The 23,743-nt window shown below is 37.8% G+C and overlaps 1 protein-coding gene and 1 long non-coding RNA gene across 5 annotated transcripts in view; both read right to left on the bottom strand.

Moving 5' to 3' along the window:
• The window catches only part of KIF3A (kinesin family member 3A), an 89,928-nt gene that overhangs the window by 18,385 nt on the left and 47,800 nt on the right, over positions 1 to 23,743 (bottom strand). For all 4 annotated transcript variants that reach the window (XM_055547834.1, XM_055547851.1, XM_055547841.1 and 1 more), the window contains 3 exons: positions 5,601 to 5,740; positions 5,010 to 5,207; positions 4,113 to 4,287 (listed from right to left, as the gene is read on the bottom strand). In XM_055547834.1, the coding sequence (XP_055403809.1) occupies positions 4,113 to 4,287; positions 5,010 to 5,207; positions 5,601 to 5,740 (513 nt within the window). The remainder of the gene's footprint in view (positions 1 to 4,112; positions 4,288 to 5,009; positions 5,208 to 5,600; positions 5,741 to 23,743) is intronic.
• LOC129628413 (uncharacterized) lies at positions 13,427 to 21,793 on the bottom strand. Its single transcript, XR_008702822.1, has 3 exons — positions 20,550 to 21,793; positions 18,942 to 18,991; positions 13,427 to 14,498 (listed from the first exon to the last, which is right to left on the bottom strand). It is a non-coding gene; the product is annotated as an uncharacterized LOC129628413 (long non-coding RNA).

Raw genomic sequence — 23,743 nt, 5'->3', positions numbered from 1 at the left:
TCAGTGATGCCATCCAGCCATCTCATCCTCTGTCGTCCCCTTCTCCTCCTGCCCCCAATCCCTCCCAGCATCAGAGTCTTTTCCAATGAGTCAACTCTTCGCATGAGGTGGCCAAAGTACTGGAGTTTCAGCTTTAGCATCATTCCTTCCAAAGAAATCCTAGGGCTGATCTCCTTCAGAATAGTTGAACCTAAAAAACAAAAAGTGGAAAGAATTCAGAGTCTTGGGAGAAGAAATTCATTAAACATATATTTCTTCAGGTCCAGAAACAATGACACCCTGGCAGCAATGAGTACACCTAATGCCTAAATCTTGGTTTCTAAATACCATTCTCCAATGAAAGGAACCAGGGAGAAACAGATGATTTTAAGAACAAGGTAAGAAAAATATAAAAATGAGCCCCAAACATCTGTGGTGCCAGAAAATGAGGAAGTGATAAGCAAACAAACTGGTGAGAGCATGCTGAAAGGATACAGGAACTACCCTGAAAGATCTCCTAATGGCCAAAGCTGGAACAATTTGAACAGTAATATAAATAATATTATTGTATTATAAACCCACAGACTAAAATAAATATCCATGAGTCCATACTGACATTAAAAAATACTCAAACAAATAGGGGAGAGGAGACTGATTTTCCTTACACTAAAATTCAGAACACTAAACATTAGAAAGAAAAATGGGAAGAAAACATTATCACTGAGCAAATCCACAGAACTACTGTTGGATGCTAAAATTAGGGGAAGAAAAGTATGATGAGAAACAGAAGTTTTGTATAGTGTCAAAGTATATCTCCACAAGATATAAATTGATTACAAAGGAAATAATAAAATAAATTTACAGTGGAGAAAATTTGCAGAATAATTATGATAAGTGAAAGTGAAAGTCACTCAGTTGTGTCTCACTCTTTGCAACCCCATGGACTATACAGTCCATGGAATTCTCCAGGCCACAATACTAGAGTGCGTAGCCTTTCCCTTCTCCAAGGAATCTTTCAGTGGTGAAAATTTGCAGAATAATTATGAGAAAACTACAGATAAATTCAAATTGAGGAACATTCTACAAATATATGACCAATACTCTTCAAAAATGTCATGATTACAAAGACTGAGGAATTAGAGACTGAAGGAAATTAAACAGACATGACAACTATCAGTAAATGCAATGCATGATCTATAACTGGATCCTGAACTACAAAAAAAAGGGTACTGAAGAGAAAACTGTCAAAATTCTAGTAAGAATCTATGGATTAATTAATAAGTTTCTATCACTGTAAATTTCCTGGTGTAATAATGTAAGATGTTAACATCAGGAGAAGCTGGGTAATAGGTACATAGGAACTCTCCTTGCTATACTGTGAGTTTTCTATAAACCTAAAATTATTTTGAAATAAAAGTTAAAAAGTTATTCTTTTAATAGTTTTGCCTATTTTTAGATTACTCCTATGATCAACTCTATTAACTGGATTATAAGAAATGTCCTAAGAGTGTAAATAAAATGAAGTTTATTAAAAATAAAGTTAGCATTACCAAATATCTAGCAACTTCACCTCTGGATATATATCCAAAAGAACTGAAAGCAAGGACTCGAACAGGTATTTGTACATCCACATTCATAACAGCATTATTCCCAATAGTCAGAAGGTAGAAACAACACAAGTATACATTAACAGATGAAAGGATAAAAAGAAACATGGAAGAAAATTCTGACTCATGCCACAATATGGGCGACTACTGAGGACCTTATGCTTAGTAAAATAAGCCAGACACAACAGGAGACATATTGTATGATTCTACTTATATGGGGTACTTAGAATAGTCAAATTCATAGAGACAGAAAGTAGAATAATGGTTACCAGGGATTGAGGGAGAGAGAGGGATGGGGATTTAGCATTTAATGGGTACAGAGAGAGGTTCATTTTGGGATTATTAAAAAGTCCTGGAGATGGATGGTGGTGACAGCTGAAGAACAATGCCAATGTACTTAAGCACATTAACATAAACTTAACATAAAAATAGTTAAAATGGTAAATTTTATGTATTATATATTTTACCACAATTTTTAAAATGTAAAAACTGGGTCAGAAATATAAAGGTATGAACTCAATACTAACAAATCTAAGAAATTTTACATCTTTGAAACATACTGACTATAAATACCACCTAGTGGTCACAGTTAAAATACCAAATTTCATTATCTAAGAGGCAGCTAAATTATAGCTCTTCCTCAAAAATCTTACTCAAATTTACTGAATCAGCACCTTCTTCAAATGTTTGTGATGTCTGGATCTGGATTTTACATCTGATTTAACCAGTTTCCCCGTAGACTGGAGAAAGGCAATTTCAAAGCCCTTTATTCACCAGGTATGCAACGGAGCCCTGTGCCAGCTAGTTCATAGCATTAAGATTCAGGGAGTTACTGACCACCTAACAATGGTTAGTAAATTTCTCACCCTCATGATGAGGTCTTCAAATTTTCTAAACGTCTAACATTATATCATATTAGAAAAGGATTTCCAAAATAGAATCTCATGTTCAAATTTAAATATGAAAGCATATTTTCAAGGCCATGCAATCAATTTTTACTTATAGTAAACTGGGTTTCCATGAGCAGTCAATGCGCCAATTATGTTAGAGCCTTTGTGTGGATCACAACTGTGGAAAATTCTTAAAGAGATGGGAATACCAGACCACCTTACCTGCCTCCTGAGAAACTTGGATGCAGGTCAAGAAGAAACAGAACCAGAACAACTGACTGGTTCAAAACTGGGAAGGAAGTACAACAAGGCTGTATATTGTCACTCTGTTTATTTAACTTCTATGCAGAGTATATCATGAGAAATGCTGGGCTGGATGAATCACAAGCTCGAATAAAGATTGCTGGGAGAAGTATCAACAACCTCAGATATGCAGATGATACCACTCTAATGGCAGAAAGTGAAGAGGAACTAAAGAGCCTGTTGATGATGGTGAAAGAGGAGAGTGAAAAAGCTGACTTAAAATTCAACATTAAAAGAACTAAGATCATGGCATCTGGTCCCATCACTTTAAGACAAATAGAAGGGAAAAGTAGAAACAGTGACAAATTTTATTTTCTTGGATTCCAAAATCACTGTAGATGGTGACTATAGCCATGAAATTAAAAGACACTTGCTCCTTGGAAGGAAAGCTATGACAAATCTAGACAGCGTATGAAAAAGCAGAGATACAAAAGCAGAGGTATCACTTTGCCAACCAAGTTCCACATAGTCAAAGCTATGGTTTTTCCAGCAGTCCTGTATGGATGTGACAGTTGGACCATAAAGAAGGCTGAGTGCCCAAGAACTGATGCTTTTGAATTGTGGTGCTGGAGAAGACTCTTGAGAGGACCCTGGACTGCAAGGAGATCAAACCAGTCAATCTTAAAGGAAACGAACCCTTAATACTCATTGGAAGGTCTGACGCTGAAGCTCCAATAATTTGGCCAACTGATGTAAAGAGCCAACTCATTGGAAAAGACCCTGATGCTGGGAAAGACTGAAGGGGGCAGCAGAGGATGAGACGGTTAGATAGCATCACTGACTCAGTGGCCATGAATTTGAGGAAACTCCAGGAGACAGTGGACAGAGAAGCCTGGTGTGCTGCAGTTCATGGGGCTGCAAGGAGTGGAATGCAACTTGGCAAATGAACAACAACAACAAACAACAAACAATGTTTACCCATAACTCTGTAATTGCTTTATTTACTTCAAGTAATAGTGCCTGGGATCTATTACAAAGAACTCTGGTCATAATTAATTACATGTATGGTAGAACTCACTCATAGAGAGAGAATCAAAAATTCCTTGTTTAATAAGTGGTCATATGAAATCTTTACAAAAGATCATGAGGACTGAGATGGAGGTTTAAATCAAATGAATTTTTAAATCACTACACAAATATTACATAATTTTACTTAAGCTTGTTGTGAAAATGCTTAATAATGTAAGTAGCAAGTTACTTTGCAAAAATATTCCCTTAAACATCAATATCAGAGGTTCAGAGAGTTCTTAATGGGTGGTTTTATTAGAACACTTATTGCTTAAAAACACATTTTTAACCAACATTAAGATTAATATTCTCAGGAAAACGTTACCTTCTTCAAGCTTTTTTTTCAGTTCTTCTATTTCCTTCTGAAACTGACGAAGCAAAGCATCCTTTGGATCTTCATTAATTCTAGCTTTATTTTTAATATTCTTAGCACGATTAGCATACCGCAATGTACTGATGGTTTCATCATAATTGTAATCTGCTGGCCCAATATTTGCACACTGTTGAATTAGGAACACAAAACATTTTGCTGTACATGTGATACAGTTTTAAAACTTTAATTTATTTTTATAAATAAATAATATTTATAATATTATTTTTATTATTTTAATTTTTTAAATTTATTTATATTTTGGCCATGCTGCATGGCATGCATGATCTTAGTTCCCTGACCAGGGATGGAAACTGCAGCATCCCCTACAGTGGAAGCTTAATCACTCACTGGACTACCAGGGAAGTTCCAACACACTTAAAATTACTACCATTATGAATATATCAAAGAATTCTGGAACATATTTCCACTCTGCCTGTGAAAAAGAGGGCATCACCCCATGGGTTTCCAAACAATCCAATTATAGGCTAGCACACATGGTGTGCTAGAAAGTTCAATTCAGTTCAGTCGCTCAGTCGTGTCCGACTCTTCGCGACCCCATGAATCGCAGCACCCCAGGCCTCCCTGTCCATCACCAACTCCCGGAGTTCACTCAGACTCGCGTCCATCGAGTCAGTGATGCCATCCAGCCATCTCATCCTCTGTCGTCCCCTTCTCCTCCTGCCCCCAATCCCTCCCAGCATCAGAGTCTTTTCCAATGAGTCAAAATAACCACAAATTTTAAAAAGTGAAATAATCGATAGTTTTTAAAATGTTATGTATATCAATTGCTGGCATAAATCAGAATCTTAAAATTTTCCTGATGGTACTAAACAACCAATTAAGTCTTACCATCATGGTTTTTGAATTTCCTCCTAAGGAATCCTGAAGAAGACGAGTCAATTTAGAGTTACGATAAGGTACATGAGTGCTTTTTCCATCAACCAAGGCAGAAATAACATTACCAAGGGTGGAAAGCGAAAGATTGATTTTTGTAGCTTCTTTTAGGCGCTGTCCAGTAGCTCCAGTTTTTGCTTGTCTTTCTGAACCCTAGCAATAAACAGAGACAGAAGTAAAGCTAAAACAAAAAAATACAGAATATTCTTCCCAAAGTTAAAAAAAAGTATATTAACAGTAAAAACTCTAATATGGTATCTGGAATTCACTTCAAAATAATACTGGAAGGGAAGAAGTGGCTGAGGGTAGAGAAGAAATAGAACTGGACATGAACGGATAACTATTAAAATTGGGTGATGAGTACATGGAAAATTATACTATTCTTTGTATAGGTTAGAAACAGTCCATAATTAATAGTAAGTTAAACACACATATAAAACATATATATATATATATAAAATCACTCCTTTTCACTTGAGTTATTACTCATTTATAAAATAAAAAGAAACTACAAGAGTTATTCTTAACTAGCATCCCCTTACTTACAGCAAGATCTACAAGATGAAGCTTCCCCATCCTGACATGTATGTTACCATCAACACCTTTCTCACTGCATTCTATTGTGATTGTAAAGATGGCATGGGAACGGGAACTATGTTCATTCATATTAGTTGCACCAACAGAACCTTGAATAAAGGAAGGAAAGTCTTTAAAACTATTAACAACAGGGAGTGCCTCTAAAAATAATATCCAAAATACTAAATTTCATCACAGCCAAAAGCCAGAGAACATGGTTAAGACACAAAAGCTTAGGTGTATTTAGCTATGAAATTTCTGACATTTATGTTGGAAACAAAAAAACAATTTTTTCACATTAAAGAGGTACTTTTAGGACAAAATACTTAATTTCAAGTATTACTGGCTTAAAAAATTAACTGACTTTAAAATATATGTTAAATAGTTCAAAAAATAAACTTCTGTTTCAGCTGTCTCTAAAAGGTATTATATTCTGGGAAACAATCACAGGAATACTTTCATATGTACATTAGATGGTAACAAAAATCGTCAGTAAAACCGTTTGCAACAGCAAGACATCAAAAACAATCAATAGGGCAGCAGTTAATCAATTATGTTAATAGAATAGTCACACTATGCATTATGAAGCAGTCTCTTAAAAAAATAAGGTAGATCTTAATGACATGGAAAGATACCCAAAACATATGAACTAGAGAGAAAAAAGTTAGGAGTACAGAGTATAATCCCATTTCTGTAAAACAAAAGCATCCATTCAAAGTATGCTAAGAATTTGAGTGTGTATAAATGTTTTACATGAATATATTGTGCAAACAAAAAGATGCTTTCCATATGACCCAGCAATCCCACTGCTGGGCATATACACTGAGGAAACCAGAATTCAAAGAGACAGGAGAACCCCAATGTTCATCGCAGCACTGTTTATACTAGCCAGGACACGGAAGCAACCTAGATGTCCATCAGCAGACGAATGGATAAGAAAGCTGTGGTAAATATACACAATGGGGTATTGCTGCTAAGTCACTTCAGTCGTGTCCGACTCTGTGCGACCCCATAGACGGCAGCCCACCAGGCTCCCCCGTCCCTGGGATTCTCCAGGCAACAACACTGGAGTGGGTTGCCATTTCCTTCTCCAATGCATGAAAGTAAAAAGTGAAAGTGAAGTCGCTCAGTGATGTCCGACTCTTAGCGACCCCATGGACTGCAGCCCACCAGGCTCCTCCGTCCATGGGATTTTCCAGGCAAGAGTACTGGAGTGGGGTGCCACTGCCTTCTCCAATGGGGTATTACTCAGCCATTAAAAAGAATACATTTGAATCAGTTCTAATGAGGTGGATGAATCTGGAGCCTATTATACAGAGTGAAGTAAGCCAGAATGAAGAACACCAATACAGTACACTTATACATATATATGGAATTTAGAAAGATGGTAACAATAACCCTGTATGCGAGACAGCAAAAGAGACACAGATGTATCGAACAGTCTTTTGGACTCTGTGGGAGAGGGCAAGGGCAGGATGATATGGGAGAATGGCATTGAAACATGTAAATTATCATATGTGAATCGAATCGCCAGTCCAGGTTCGATGCATGATACAGGATGCTCGGGGCTGGCGCACTGGGATGACCCAGAGGGATGGGATGGGGAGGGAGGTGGGAGGGGGGTTCAGGATGGGGAACACATGTACACCCATGGTAGATTCATGTCAATGTATGGCAAAACAAATACAATATTGTAAAGTAAAATAAATAAATAAATAAATGCTTTGTTTTTCACAATGGGCATATATGGGTTTTTTCCTTAAATGTCAAAGTATTTTAAAAGCAATATGTTAATTTCATCCAACACCAAAATTATTTTCCTACTATATATTCAATGTACAGGCCAGCTGTGATTTTAGAATTTAAACACTAAAAGGGTACTGTTTATCAGCAAATAGCTATATTAGAAGCCAGAGAACTAGAATGTAAATTGCATAGATAAGGAAAAGTAAAGCTCAATGAAAGAAGGTAAATGGAAATCAGTGAGGGAAAATGCAAGGATTTGTGACTCCTCATACATAATCTTTTCCCATTTTCTCTCAAATCATGAATTTTTAAAAATCAAATTTATGAATTTTTCCACAAGATATTAAAAAAACAAATCAATCTGACATCACTTCAACCTATCTAATCAGAAGAAACACACTATACATTATTTCCACAGCGTCAATTCAGTTCAGTCACTCAGTCATGTTCGACTCTTTGTGACCCTATGGAATGCAGCACGCCAGGTTTCCCTGTCCATCACCAACTCCCAGAGTTTGCTCAAACTCATGTACATCAAGCTGGTGATGCCATCCAACCATCTCATCCTCTGTCGTCCCCTTCTCTTCCTGCCTTCAATCTTTCCGAGCATCAGGGTCTTTTCCAATTTGTCACATCAGGTAGCCAAAGTATTGGAGTTTCAGCTTCATCATCAGTCCTTCCAATGAATACCCAGGACTAATCTCCTTTAGGATGGACTGGTTGGATCTCCTTGGAGTCCAAGGGACTCCCAAGAGTCTTCTCCAACACCACAGTTCAAAAGCATCAATTCTTCAGTGCTCAGCTTTTTTTATGGTCCAACTCCCACATCCATACATAACTACTGGAAAATACATAGCTTTGACTAAACAGACCTTTCTCGACCAGGTAACGCCCTGCTTTGTCTAGGTTGATTATAACTTTTCTTCCAAGGAGTAAGCGTCTTTTAATTTCATGGCTGCAGTCACCATCTGCAGTGATTCTGGAGCCCAAGAATAAAGTCTGCCACTGTTTTCATTGTTTCCCCATTTATTTGCCATCAAGTGATGGGACCGGATGCCATGATTTTCATTTTTTGAATGTTGAGTTTTAAGCCAACTTTTTCACTCTCAGAGCTTTTTCCCTTTCATCAAGAGGCTTTTTAGTTCCTCTTCACTTTCTGCCATCAGGGTGGTGTCATCTGCATATCTGAGGTTATTGATATTTCTCCTGGCAATGATTCCAGCTTGTGCTTCTTCCAGTCCAGCATTTCTCATGATGTACTCTGCATATAAGTTAAATAAGCAGGGTGACAATATATAGCCTTGACGTACTCCTTTTCCTATTTGGAACCAGTCTGTTGTTCCATGTCCAGTTCTAACTGTTGCTTCCTGACCTGCATACAGATTTCTCAAGAGGCAGATCAGGTGGTCTGGTATTCCCAGCTCTGCCCTGTAAATAAATTCCTCAGTACCATTTTTCTAGATTCCATATATGTGCATTAGAATACGATTTTTATCTTTCTCTTTCTGACTCACTTCACTCTGTATAATAGGTTCTAGGTTCATCCACCTCATCAGAACTAACTCAAATGTGTTCATTTTTATGGCTGAGTAATATTCCATTGGGTATATATACCACAACTTCTTTATCCATTCATCTGTTGATGGGCATCTAGCTTGCTTCCATGTTCTAGCTATTGTAAATAGTGCTGCAATGAACAATGGGATACATGTGTCTTTTTCAACCCTGGTTTCCTCAGGGTATATGCCTAGGAGTGGGATTGCTGGGTCATATGGTGGTTTTATTCCCAGGTTTTTAAGGAATCTCCATGCCATCTTCCATAGGGGCTGTATCAATTTACATTCCCACCAACAGTGCAAGAGCGTTCCGTTTTCTGCACACCCTCTCCAGCATTTATTGTTTGTAGATTTTTTGATGATGACCATTCTGACTGGTGAGAGGTGATATTTCATTGTGGTTTTGATCTGCATTTCTCTAATAATGAGCGATGTTGAGCATCTTTTCATGTGTTTGTTAGCCTTCTGTATGTCTTCTTTGGAGAAATGGCTGTTTAGGTGTTTTGCCCACTTTTTGATTGGGTTGTTTAAGTTTCTAGCATTGAGTTGTATGAGCTGCTTGTATATTTTGGAAATTAATCCTTTGTCAGTTGTTTCATGTGCTATTACTTTCTCCCATTCTGAGGGTTGTCTTTTCACCTTGCTTATACTTTCCTTTGCTGTGCAAAAGCTTTTAAGTTTAATCAGGCCCCACTTATTTACTTTAGTTTTTATTTCCCTTACTCTAGGAGGTGGGTCATAGAGGATCTTGCTTTACGTCATCAAGTGTTCTGCCTATGTTTTCCTCTAAGAGTTTTATAGTTTCTGGTCTTACATTTAGGTCTTTAATCCATTTTGAGTTTATCTTTGTGTATGGTGTTAGGAAGTGTTCTAATTTCATTCTTTGATATGCAGCTGTCCAGTTTTCCCAGCACCATTTATCAAAGAGGTTGCCTTTGCCCCATTGTATATTCTTGCCTCCTTTGTCAAAAATAAGGTACCCACAGGTGCATGGGTTTATTTCTAGGCTTTCTATCTTGTTCCATTGGTCTGTATTTCTGTTTTTGTTCCAGTACTGTCTTGATGACTGTAGCTTTGTAGCATAATCTGAAGTCAGGAAGGTTGATTCCTCCAGCTCCATTCTTCTTTCTCAAGACTGCTTTGGCTATTTGGGGTCTTTTGTGTTTCCATATGAACTGTGAAATTTTTTGTTCTAGTTCTCTGAAAAATGCCATTGGTAATTTGAGAGGGACTGCACTGAATCTGTAGATTGCATTTGGCAGTATAGTCATTATCACAATATTGATTCTTCCTACCCAGGAACATGGAATCTCTCTCCATCTGTTTATGTTGTCTTTGATTTTTTTCATCAGTGTCACCAACCAGTCCATTCTGAAGGAGATCAGCCCTGGGATTTCTTTGGAAGGAATGATGCTAAAGCTGAAACTCCAGTACTTTGGCCACCTCAGGCGAAGAGTTGACTCATTGGAAAAGACTCTGATGCTGGAAGGGATTGGGGGCAAGAGGAGAAGGGGACGACAGAGGATGAGATGGCTGGATGGCATCACTGACTCGACGGATGTGAATCTCAGTGAACTCCAGGAGTTGGTGACGGACAGGGAGGCCTGGCATGCTGCGATTCATGGGGTCGCAAAGAGTTGGACACGACTGAGCAACTGATCTGATCTGATCAGCATCTTATAATTTTCTGTATACAGTTCTTTTATCTCCTTAGGTAAGTTTATTCCTACATATTTAATACTTTTTGTTGCAATGGTGAATGGGATTAATTCCTTAATTTCTCTGGTTTTTCATTGGTAGTATATAGAAACGTAAGTGATTTCTGTGTATTGATGTTGTATCTTGCAACTTTGCTAAATTTACTAATGAGCTCTAGTAATTTTCAGATACTATCTTTAGGGTTTTCTATGTACAGTATCATGTCATCTGCACACAGGGAGACCTTTACTTCTTTCTTTTCCAATCTGGATTCCTTTTTTTTCTCCTCTGATTGCTGTAGTTAGGACTTCCAGAACTATGTTGAATAACAGTGGTGAAATTGGACACCTTTGTCTTGTTCCTGATCTTCAGGGGAATGCTTTCAGTTTGTCACCATTGAGAATAATGTCTGCTGTAGGCTTCTCATATATGCCCTTTACTACGTTAAGGTAGGTTCCTTCTATGCCCATTTCTGGAAAAGATTTAATCATAAATGGGTGGTGAATTTTGTCAAAGGCTTTTTCTGCATCTATTCAGATTATAATATGGTTTTTATCTTTCAAATTGTTAATATGGTATATCACATTGATTGATTTGCATATAATGAAGAATCCTTGGATTCCTGGAATAAACCCAACTTGATCATTCTGTATAAGCTTTCTGATGTGTTCATGAATTCTGTTTGCTAAAATTCTGTTGAGGATTCTTGCATCTATGTTCATCAGTGATATTGGCCTACAGCTTTCTTTTTTGGTGTTGTCTTTGTCTGGTTTTGCTATCAGGGTGATAGTGGCCTTGTAGAATGAGTTTGGAAGTGTTCCTTCCTCTGCAATTTCTTGAAAGAGTTTTAGAAGGATAGGCAATAGCTCTTCTTTAAATGTTTGATAGAATTCTCCTGTGAAGCCATCTGGTCCTGGGCTTTTGTTTTTGGGGAGATTTTTTATCACAGCTTCAATTTCAGTGCTTATAATTGGGTTGTTCATAATTTCGATTTCTTCCTGTTTCAATCTTGGAATATTGAACTTTTCTAAGAACCTGTCCCTTTCTTCCAGATTATTCATTTTATTGCCATATAGTTGTTCATAATAGTCTCTTATAATCCTTTGTATTTCTGCACTGTCTGTTGTAACCTCTCCTTTTTCATTTCTAATTTTGTTGATTTGATTCTTCTTTTTCTTGATGAGTCTGGCTAAAGGTTTGTCAATTTTATCTTCTCAAAGAACCAGCTTCTAGTTTTATTAATCTTTACTATTGTCTTTCATTTCTTTTTTATTTCTGCTCAGATCTTTATGACTTCTTTCCTTCTACTAATTTTGGGGGAGTTTTTTGTTCTTTTTCCAGTTGTTTTAGGGGTAAAGTTAGGTTGTCTAGTCTATGTTCTTGTTTCTTGAGGTAGGATTGTATTGCTATAAACTTCCCTCTTAGAACTGCTTTTGCCGCATCCCACAGGCTTTGAGTTGTCAGGTTTTCATTGTCATTTGTTTCTAGAAATTTTTTGATTTCCCTTTTGATTTCTTCAGTAACTTGCTGGTTATTTAGAAATGTGTTATTTAATCTCCATGTGTTTGTGTTTCTTACAGTTTTTTTCCTTGTAATTGATATCTAGTCTCTTAGCATTGTGGTCAGAGAAGATGTTTGATATGATTTCAATTTTCTTAAATTTACTGAGGTTTGATTTGTGACCCAAGATGTGGACTATCCTGGAGAATATTCTATGTGCACTTGAGAAGGTGTATTCTTCTGCATTTGGATGGAATGTCCTGAAGATATCTATGAGATCCATCTCATCTAATGCATTATTTAAGACTTTTGTTTCCTTATTAATTTTCTGTTTTGATGATCAGTCCATTGGTGTGAGTAGGGTGTTCAAGTCTCCTACTATTATTTTGTTACAGTCAATTACTCTTTTTAGGTCTGTTAGTGTGTCTTATGTATTGAGATGCTATGTTGGGTGCATAGATATTTACAATTGCTATGTCTTCCTCTTGGATTGATTCCTTTATCATTACGTAGTGTCCTTCCTTATCTCTTGTAATCTTCATTATTTTAAGGTGTATTTTGTCTGATAAAAGGACTGCTACTCCAGCTTTCTTTTGCTTCCCATTTGCATGGAATATATTTTTCCATCCTCTCACTTTCAGTCTGTGTGTCTTTAGGTCTGAAGTGGGTTTCTTGTAGACAGCATATACATGGGTCTTAAGTTTTTATCCATTCAGCCAGTCTGTGTCTTTTGGTTGGAGCACTTAATCCATTTACATTTAAAGTAATTATTGATATATATGTCCCTATTGCCATTTTCTTAATTGTTTAGGATTGATTTTGTAGATCTTTTTTCTTCTGTATTTCTTGACTATATAAGTCCATTTAACATTTGTTGTAAAGCTGGTTTGGTGGTACTGAATTCTCTTAACTATTGTTTGTCTGAAAAGCTTTTGATTTCTCCATCAATTTTGAATGAGATCCTTGCTGGGTACAGTAATCTTGGTTGTAGATTTTTCCCTTTCAGTACTTTAAATATATCCTACCATTCTCTTCTGGCCTGCAGAGTTTCTGCTGAAAGATCAGCTGTGAAGCGTATGAGGTCTCCCTTGTATGTCACATATTGCTTCTCCCTTGCTGCTTACAATATTCTTTGTGTTTAGTCTTTGTTAGTTTGATTGGTATGTGTCTTGGGGTGTTTCTCCTTGGGTTTATCCTGTATAGGACTCTTTGTGCCTCTTGTACTTGATTGGCTATTTCCTTTTCCATGTTGGGGAAATTTTCAGCTATAATCTCTTCAAAAATTTTTTCATATCCTTTCTTTTGCTCTTCTTCTGGGACCCCTAAAATTCAAATGTTGGTGTGTTTGATATTGTCCCAGACGTCTCTGAGACTATCCGCAGTTCTTTTCATTCTTTTTACTTTATTCTGCTCTTCAGAAGTTATTTCCACCATTTTATCTTCCAGGTCACTGATTTGTTCTTCTGTTTCAGATATTCTGCTATTGATTCCTTCTAGAGTATTTTTAATTTCAGTAATTGTGTTGTCTCTTCATGTTTATTCTTTAATTATTCTAGGTCTTTGTTAATTGCTTCTTGCATTTTCTCCATTTTCTTTCAAGGTTTTTGATCATCTTTACTATCATTATTCTGAATTATTTTTCTGATAGTTTGCCTATTTCCTCTCCATTTATTTGGACTTCTGTGTTTCTAGTTTGTTCCTTCATTTGTGTAGTATTTCTCTGCCTTTTCATTATTTTTTTTTTTAACTTATTGTGTTTGAGGTCTCCTTTTCTCAGGCTTCAAGGTTGAATTCTTTCTTCCTTTTGGTTTCTGCCCTCCTAAGGTTGGTCCAGTGGTTTGTGTAAGTTTTGTATAGGGTGAAATTTGTTATGAGTTTTTGTTTGTTTGTTTGTTTTTCCTCTGATTGGCAAGGCTGAAGTGAAGTCGCTCAGTTGTGTCCAACTCTTTGCGACCCCATGGACTGTAGCCTATCAGGCTCCTCCGTCCATGGGATTTTCCAGGCAAGGGTGCTGGAGTGGATTGCCATTTCCTTCTCCAGGGGATCTCTCCGACCCAGGAATCGAACCCAGGTCTCATGCATTGCAGGCTGAGTGAGGTGGTAACCCTGTCTGCTGATGATTGGGTTTGTATTTTTGTTTGGTTTGTTGTTTAAATGAGGGTTCCTGCACAGGGTGCGTGATGCCAGGTCTTGTATTCCAGTGGTTTCCTCTGTGTGAGTTCTCACTATTTGATACCCCCAAGGGTTAGTTCTCTGGTAGTCTAGGGTCTTGGTCTCCCACTCCAAAGGCTCAGTGCTTGATTTCTGGTCAGGAACAAAGATTCCACAAGTGGTTTGTTATGGCATTAAGTGAGATTAAAACAAATATCTAAAAATGAGAAACCAAAGATGAGCCCCAGACAAATGGCAGTTATAAAATCAGGCAAATAATAATTACAATAATGGAACATACACATATACATATATACCCACAAGCAAAGTCAAAACAGTCCAACAAAAATCAAGTACAATAGACTGACCCAGCAAACAAAGGAAATCAAAAATTATATTTACCAGTTAGGAACAAACTAACTAAAGCACAAACTGGAAAACAAAACTAAGGCAAGGTGGCAAGTGGGGAATAAAGCAATGAAAAGAAAACTAACAAATATGTTGAGAGGAAAGGAAAGATAGAAAGACTAGATACGCAAAGTTAAATAGAGGCAGATGAAGAAGATTTATATACATTAAAGATTAACTGCAAGGGGAAAAGAACAGTGGGAAAGGGAAACAAAGGAATAAATGTAGAAAAAATATAACAGGTTTTAAAAAATTAAAATTGTAAAAAAGAGAAAAAAAAAAACAGAAGAAGAAAGAAAAAAGGAAAACTCCACAGAACTGCAAAAGCCCAACACAGATGCAGAGGTTTATAACAACAATAAAAAGTGTGACTGAATATACACATCTACATATATACCCATAAGCAAAATCAAAACAGTACAACAAAAATAAAGTACAATAGATTGACCCAGGGAACCAAAAATTATGTCTCAGTTCAGCTTAGTTGCTCAGTCATGTCTGACTCTTTGGAACCCCATGAACCACAGCACGCCGGGCCTCCCTGTCCATCACCAACTCCCAGAGTCCACCCAAACCCATGTCCATCAAGTCAGTGATGCCATCCAACCATCTCATCCTCTTTCGTCCCCTTCTCCTCCTGCCCTCAATCTTTCCCAGCATCAGGGTCTTTTCCAATGAGTCAGCTCTTCACATCAGGTGGCCAAAGTACTGGAGTTTCAGCTTCATCATCAATCCTTCCAATGAACACCCAAGACTGATCTCCTTGCAGTCCAAGGGACTCTCAAGAGTCTTCTCCAACATCACAGAACAAAACTAACTAAAGCACAAACTGAAAAACAAAACTAAGGCAAGATGTCAATTGGGGTATAAAGCAATGAAAATAAAACTAATAAATATGTTGAGAAGAAAGAAAAGAAAGAAAGAATAGATATGCAAAGTTAAATAGAAGTAGATAAAGATTTATATATATTAAAGATTAGCAAGGGGAAAAGAACAGTGGGAAAAGCAAACATGGGAATAAATGTAGAAAAATAATAATGGATTTTTAAAATTAAAGAGAAAAGGAAAAAAAAAAAAAAGGAAAACTCCCCAGAACTGCAAAAGCCCAACATAGAGGCAGAGATTTACAACAATAAAAAAAAATGTGACTGAAGAAAAAAGAGAAAAGAAAAAAAGCTCAAAAGCTTAATTAGATTTCATAGTGCCAATAAAATCGACAACTACAATGGGGCAGGGAGAGAAAAAAAAGGAAAAAAATCCAAAAGAATCTACAGAACAAGTCAAAACATAATAATAATAAATGTTCTTCTTGAGTCACTGCTGTCAGAGTTTTTCCCTCGCTGGGAGTCACAGTCCACCTCACCTCCCTAGGATGCCCTCCAACACTGTGCTGATCTCTGGACCTGCTGTGGGGGCAGCTCAGGATCTAATCTGGTCCTACTTCTCTGTGTTCTTGCCTCCAATGTCCACAGCTATCAGAACTAGTGCGTTTTTTTGTGTGGGAGCTCTCAATGACCCTTTATATATTCCACACACACAGAGTCTGCCTAGTTGATCATGGGGATTTAATCTGCAGCTTGTACAGCTGGTGGGAGGGTTCTGGGTCTTCTTCCTTAGTTACACTGCCCCTGGGCTTCAACTGTGGTTTTATTTCCACCTCTGCATATGGGTCGTCCACTGGGGTTTGCTCCTGAGGTTACCCTGGATGACTTGGGTCTGCCCCAGTGAGGACCAGGTGAGGAGGTGGTGCAGCTGCTTGAGTCGCAGGAGTTCTGGAAGCACCTGGTACTCAGGGGAGTCAGCGGCTAGGGCAGCAGGAAATATAGTGCTCTAGAAGGGTATGACAATACCCTTTGGCCATAGCGTATTGGCCAATATGCTCCAGTATTCTTGCCTGGAGAAGCCCCCTCCCTGACAGAGAAGCCTAGTAGGCCACAGTCTACAGGGTCACAAAGAGTCAGACACTACGGAAGCAACCCTGCACGCATAGGCCCAAGATTTTTTTTGCCTGTGGCAGCTTTGGCCCAGTGAGAGTTGAGCATGAAGGTGGTGCAGCTGCTTGGCTAGTGGGGACCCTTGCGGTGCCAAGTGTGCAGGGACAGGGACTGCCTCTGCTGCAGGAGTTATGGCCCTATCAGAGTCTTTTTTCTAGCCTCTTATAGCTGGCAATCAGAAGACTTCTTTGGCCAGTCTCTCTCCACACAATCAGGCACTGAGAGGCTTGCCTGCAGTCCTTCTCTGTTGTTCAGAGCATCAGGCACATAGAAGGGCCCCCCTGGCTAGGGTCCTACTCTGTAGTTTGGTGCATCAGGCGTTTGATGGGCCAGCCTCTCTATTGTTCAGCTGCACATGCTGGCATGTGGGGGGAGAGAGGCTATGGTAATGGCTCCACCCGCTACGCGTGACTCAGCAGTATGACCTTGCTTCCATAGCTGCCCCGCTTTCCTCCACAGGCATTTCCCACCATAATCTCCTCCCTCACATCCCCTCCATCTCTCCACAGCCCTCGCCGCGGGGGATTGCTCCACAATCCCTAAACTCCAGCCCCCAGCCGCTACGCCATCTGGGGTATGTATGGCTGCAGCAAGGACTGATTCTCATTCCATTTAGGCTGCCACAGATCAGCTGTTTCACTCTCAGCCTTAAACGTTTCTCCTCTATCTCAGACAATTGCCCCGAGGTGGGGACCGGACCTCTGCTTCAGCTCCCCCACCTGCCGAAGGTCCGGTCCTACTAACACTACTGTTTTTCCCCTAGTTCCTTCCTCCTACTGAGTTTTGCGTGAGCCAATACATCCTTTTCTGCCCGTCAGGTACTCCTGTCCACTCTCAGCTGGTGTTCCGCACACACTTCTGTGTCTGAAGGTATATTCCTGAAGAGAGATGTACTCCACATATACCTGCTCCTCCACCATCTTGTTCTCTGCATGTATCTTTTCAAATTATACTTTTGTCTGGATATATTCCCAGGAGTGGGGCTGCTCACCTATATGGCCAACTCTAGTTTTCTAAGGAACCTCCATACTATTTTCCATAGTGGCTGCACCAAATTTACACTGTCACCAATAGTGGAGGATTCCCTTCCCCCTCCCTCTCCACCCTGAATATTTAATTTTTGAACTCAATGTATTTATTAAGATTATTTTCCTTCCTGCTATCTTAGGTCTTCAAATCTCTTTACCTTCCTTTCATTTTATTTCTCCCATTAGAATTTTTTCATTTTCAAACTTGGACAAATCTCACATATCAAGTTAAATTAATTTTTAAGTAGTTAATGGAAGGTTTTGGTCACTATTACGAATATATTATGTTACGTTTTTTAATTAAGTAAGCAATACATGAACATATTCCTAATACAAAAATTTAAAAATACAAACATACATAAAGCAAAGAGAATGCTCCCTTACAGCCCTTTCTTTCAATCTTATTTCCCTTTCACTAAATTTAAGAACTATTAAATGTCTTTTCATTCGTACTTCACATACACACATGTAAACACACACACACACAATACCTAAATATATAATAGTTTAATAATTTGGCTTTCTTAACACATATATAAATAGAATAATGCAGTACAGACTTTGCTAGTTAGCTTGCTTTTTCACTTACATCTATAAAGTCTTTTGAGTCTCTACATGTAGATTTAACCCAGAGTTGTTTTTTATAGCTTCATTATAGTCCACAGTATTTTTGCACCATAATTTATATAACCAATATTTTACTGATGATTAGATTACATCAATCTTCTTGCTCTTAAAAATAATGATGCAATAAGGTATTTTTTGTTCACATCGAAAAATATCTTTCTAGAATATATTCAATATATCTAGAATTAGAAACAGTGGGTCAAAGGACTGCATTCTTAAAATTTCAACAGATACACTTATATTACCCTTCAAAAAGGCTGTATATTTCCAACACCACTGACCATTTCTTCAGAGTATCACCAACCTGGATATCCTTTCATCCAAACTGATGAGTAAAATATCTCCCTTTGTTGTTTTAATATACATTTCCTGATTACTGGTCAAGTTAAACATCCTTCCATATACTTACTGCTGTGGATAGTTCTGTGAACAACACAGTCACATATAGCTTTTGCTCATTTTCCTGTAAAAAATTTTGGTCTTCTATTTTTCTATTATTTGGCTTATAAGAAGGCAATTGATTATTTTTTAACTTTTTGCTTCATTTCCCTGAGTTTGCTAGATTTTAGTGTAGTCACAAATTTTTTTTAAAAAAATGTTTACCTGTGATTGGTTCAAGATGGCAGAGTAGAAGGACGTGCACCCATCTTTTCCTGCGAGAGCACCAAAATTGCAACTAGCTATTGAACAAACAACATCAGGAAGACACTGGAACCCACCAAAAAAAAAAGACACCCCCACATCCAAAGACAAAGGAGAAGCCTCAACGAGATGGTAGGAGGGGTGCAATCACAATAAAATCAAATCTTAAACCCACTGGGTGGGCAAACCACAAACTGGAGAACAGTAATACCTAGGCCCTACATCAGGCTTTCCAGCCTGGGGATCCAACAATGGGACGGGGAATCCCCAGGGAATCTGTCTTTGAAGGCCAGCAGGATTTGATTACAGGACTCCCACAGGACTGTGGGGAAACAGAGACTCCACTCTTGGAGGGCACAAATAAAACCTTGTGTGCACCAGGACCCAGGGGAAAGAAACAGTGAGCCCACAGGAGACTGATGTGAGTGCTTGAGGGTCTCCTGCAGAAGTGTCGGTTGGCGGTGGCCCGTCACAGGAATGGACAGCAGCAGTCTTGGGAGATGCGTCTCGGCCTAAGTCCTCTTGGAGGTAGCCAAGAGCCCTATCATAGAACCTACAGACTCCAGGACTGGGTTGCCTCAAACCAAACTAACAGGGAGGGAGTGCAGCCCCTTCATCAGCAGACAACTGGATTAGTTTTACTGAGTATGGCCCTGCCAACCAGAGCAAGACCCACTGTTCCCCAAAACCAATCCCTACCACCCAGAAGCTTGCACAAGCCCCTTATCCTCATCCACCAGAAGGCAGACAGAAAAAGCAGTAACTATAATCCTGTGTTCTCCAGAACTAATATCATAATCACAGAAAGCTAACCAGAATGAAAAGAAATAGGATTATGTCCCAGATAAAGGAATAAGATAAATCCCCAGAAAAACAATGAAATGGAGATAGATAACCCTCTAGAAAAAGAACTCAGACTAATGACAGTGACAACAATCCAGGATCTCAGAAAAAGAATGGAGAAGATGCAAGAAATGTTTACCAAAGACCTAGAAGAACTAAAGAACAAACAGAGATGAACAATACACTACAAGGAATCAACAGCAGAATAACTAAAGCAGAAGAATGGATAAATGACTCAAGACAAAAAGGTGGAAATCACTGCTGCAAAACAGAATATAGAAAAAAGAATGAAAAGAAATGACAGCCCGAGAGACCCCTGGGACAACATTAAATGCACCAATTTTTGCACTGTAGGGATGCTAGAAGAAGAGAGAGAGAAAGGACCTGAGAAAATATCTGAAGAGATACCAACTGTAAACTTCCCTAACATGGGAAAGGAAATAGTCAACCAAGTCCAGGATACAAAAGGAATCCGGACAAACCCAAGGAGGAACACACCAAGGCACATAGTAATCAAACAGACAAAAATTAAAGACAAAACTAATAAGGGAAAAAAGACAACATACAAAGGAAATCCCATGTTATCAGCTAATTTCTCAACAGAAACTCTACAAGCCAGAAAGGAATGGCACAATATATTCCAAGTAATAAAAGAGAAGAACCTTCAATGAATACTCTACCCAGTAAGACTCTCATTCAGATTAGACAGAGAAATCAAAAGCTTACCAGACAAGCAAAACCTAAGAGAATTCAGCACCATGAGACCAGCTGTGCAGCAAATGTTAAGGCAACTTCTCTAGGCAGGAACACAAGAGAAGGAAAAGATCTACAAAAATAAACCTAAAACAATTAACAAAATGGTAATAGGATCACACATATCGATAATTACCTTAAATGTAAATGGATTAAATGCACCAACATAGACTGGCTGGCTTGGTGGATACAAAAATAAGACCCATACATATGTTGTCTATATGTTGTCTCAGACCTACGGATACTTACAGATTGAAAGTAAAAGGATGGGAGAAAGTATTTCATGCAAACGTCAATCATAAGAAATCTAGAGCAGCAACACTCATATCAGAGAAAATAAACTTTAAAACAAAGATGGTTATAAGAGACAAAGGATGCTACATAATGATCAAGGGTTCAATCCAAGAAGATATAACAATGATAAATATATATGGACCCAACACAGGAGCACTTCTATGTAAGGCAAATACTAAAAAACATAAAGGAAGAAATAGACACTACCATAACAACAGTGGGGTACTTTAATACTCCACTTCTATCAATGGACAGATCATCCAGACAGAAAATCAGTAAGGAAACGCAGGCCTTAAATGACACTATAGACAAGTTGGATTTAATCGATATTTATAGAATATTCCATCCAAAAGCAGCAGACTATGCATTCTTCTCAAGCGCACACAGAACATTCTCCAGGACTGACCACATGCGGGGCCACAAGGCGAGCTTCAGTAAATTTAAGAAAATCAAAACCGTATCAAGCATCTTTTCTGATCACAATGCTGTAAGATTAGAAATAAACTACAAGGAAAAGACTCTAAGAAACACAAACATGTGTGTTTAGCTAAATAATATTCTACTAAACAACCACTGGATCACTGAAAAAAATCAAAGAAGAAAAAAAAATACTTAGAGACAAACGAAAATGAAAGCACAACGGTCCAAAAAATAATGGGATGCAGCAAAAGCGGTTCTAAGAGGGAAGTTGACAGCAATACAATCCTACCTCAAGAAACAAAAAAATCTCAAATAAACAACCAAACTTTACACCTAAAACAACTAGAGAAAGAAGAACGAACAAAACCTAAAGTTAGTAGAAGGAAGGAAATCATAAAGATCAGAGAAGAAATAGAGACAAAGAAAACAATCATAAAGATCAGTGAAACTAAAAGCTGATTCTTTGAAAAGATAAACAAAATGGATAAACTTTTAGCCAGATTCATCAAGAAAAAAAAGGGAGAGGACTCAAATCAGTAAAATTAGAAATGGAAAAGGAGAAGTTATAACTGACTCCATAGAAATACCAAGGATTTTAAGAGACTACTATGAACAACTGTACGCCAAAAAAATGGACAACCTGGAAGAAATGGACAAATTCCTAGAAAGGTACAGTCTTCCTGAACCAGGAAGAAACAGAAAATATGAACAGATCAATCCCAAGCACTGAAACTGTGATTAAAAATCTCCCAATAAACAAAAGCCCAAGACCCAATAGCTTCACAAACAAATTTTATCAAACATTTAGAGAAGAGTTAATACCTATCCTTCTGAAACTGTTCCAAAAAGTTGCATAGGAAGGAAAACTTCCAAACTCATTTTATGAGGCCACCATCACCCTGATATCAAAACCAGACAAAGATACTACAAAAAAAGAAAATCATAGGCCAATACCACTGATGAACACAGATCTAAAAATCCTCAACAAAATACTAGCAATTTATATCCAACAATACATTAAAAAGATCATACACCATGATCAAGTGGGACTCATCACAGGGATGCAAGGATTTTTCAACATCCACAAACCCATCACTGTAATATACCACCTCAACAAACTGAAGAATAAAAACCACATGACCATCTCAATAGATGCAGAAAAAGCTTTTGACAAAATTCAGCACATTTTTATGATAAAAACTCTCTAGAAAGTGGGCACAGAGGGTATATACCTCAACATAAAAAAAGACCATATATGACAAGCCTACAGCTTGCATCATACTCAATGGTGAAAAGCTGAAAGCATTCCCTCTAAGATTAGGAACAAAACAAGGATGTCCACTCCCACCACTTTTATTCAACATAGTTTCGGAAGTCCTAGCTACAGCAATCAGAGAAGAAAAAGAAATAAAGGGAATCCAAATTGGAAAGGAATAAGTTAAACCGTCACTGTTTGCAGATGATATGATACTATAAGTAGAAGATCCTAACGATGCTGCCAGAAAACTACTAGAACTCATCAATGAATGTGGTAAAGTCGCAGGTTACAAAATTAACACACAGAAATCTGTTGCATTTCTATACACTAACAACGAAAGATCAGAAAGAGAAATTCAAAAAGCAATTCCATTTACCTCTGTGTCAAAAAGAATAAAATACCTAGGAATAAACCTAAGGAATAAAATACCTAAGGAGACAAAAGATGTGTACTCTGAAAACTATAAGATGCTGATGAAAGAAATCAAAGAAGACATAAACAGATGGAAAGATAAACCATGTTCAAGGACTGGAAGAATCAATATTGTCAAAATGACTATGCAATCCCTATCAAATTACCAATGACATTTTTCACAGAACTAGAATAACAACAACAACAAAATCTCAAAATTTGTATGGAGATACGAAAGACCCCAAATAGCCAAGCAACCTTGAAATAGGAAAACAGAGCTGGAGGAATCAGGCTCCCTGACTTCAGACTATACTACAAAGCCACAATCATCATAACAGTATGGTACTGGCACAAAAACAGAAATATAGATCAATGGAACAGGACAGAAAACCCAGAAATAAGCCCATGAACCTATGATCAATTAATCTATGACAAAGGAGGCAAGATCACACAATGTCTGAAGTCGGTCTCTTCAACAAATGGTGCTGAGAAAACTGGACAGCCACATGTCAAAAAATGAAATTATATCATTCCTTAATTCCATACACAAAAATAAGCTCAAAATGGATTAAAGATCTAAATGTGAGAAGGGACACCATAAAACTCCTAGAAGAAAACATAGGCAGAACACCCTCAGACATAAATCACAGCAACATTTTCTTTGATCCATCTCCCAGAATAATGGAAATAAAAGCAAAAATAAACAAATGGGATCTACTTAAATTCAAAAGCTTTTTCACAGCAAAGGAAACAATAAACAAAATGAAAAGACAACCCACAGACT

The sequence above is a fragment of the Bubalus kerabau genome, chromosome 1 (genome assembly GCF_029407905.1).
Source record: "Bubalus kerabau isolate K-KA32 ecotype Philippines breed swamp buffalo chromosome 1, PCC_UOA_SB_1v2, whole genome shotgun sequence".
NCBI lineage: Eukaryota > Metazoa > Chordata > Mammalia > Artiodactyla > Bovidae > Bubalus > Bubalus kerabau.
Note: the sequence above shows the minus strand (reverse complement) of the source record. Positions and strands in the feature narration are given on the sequence as shown.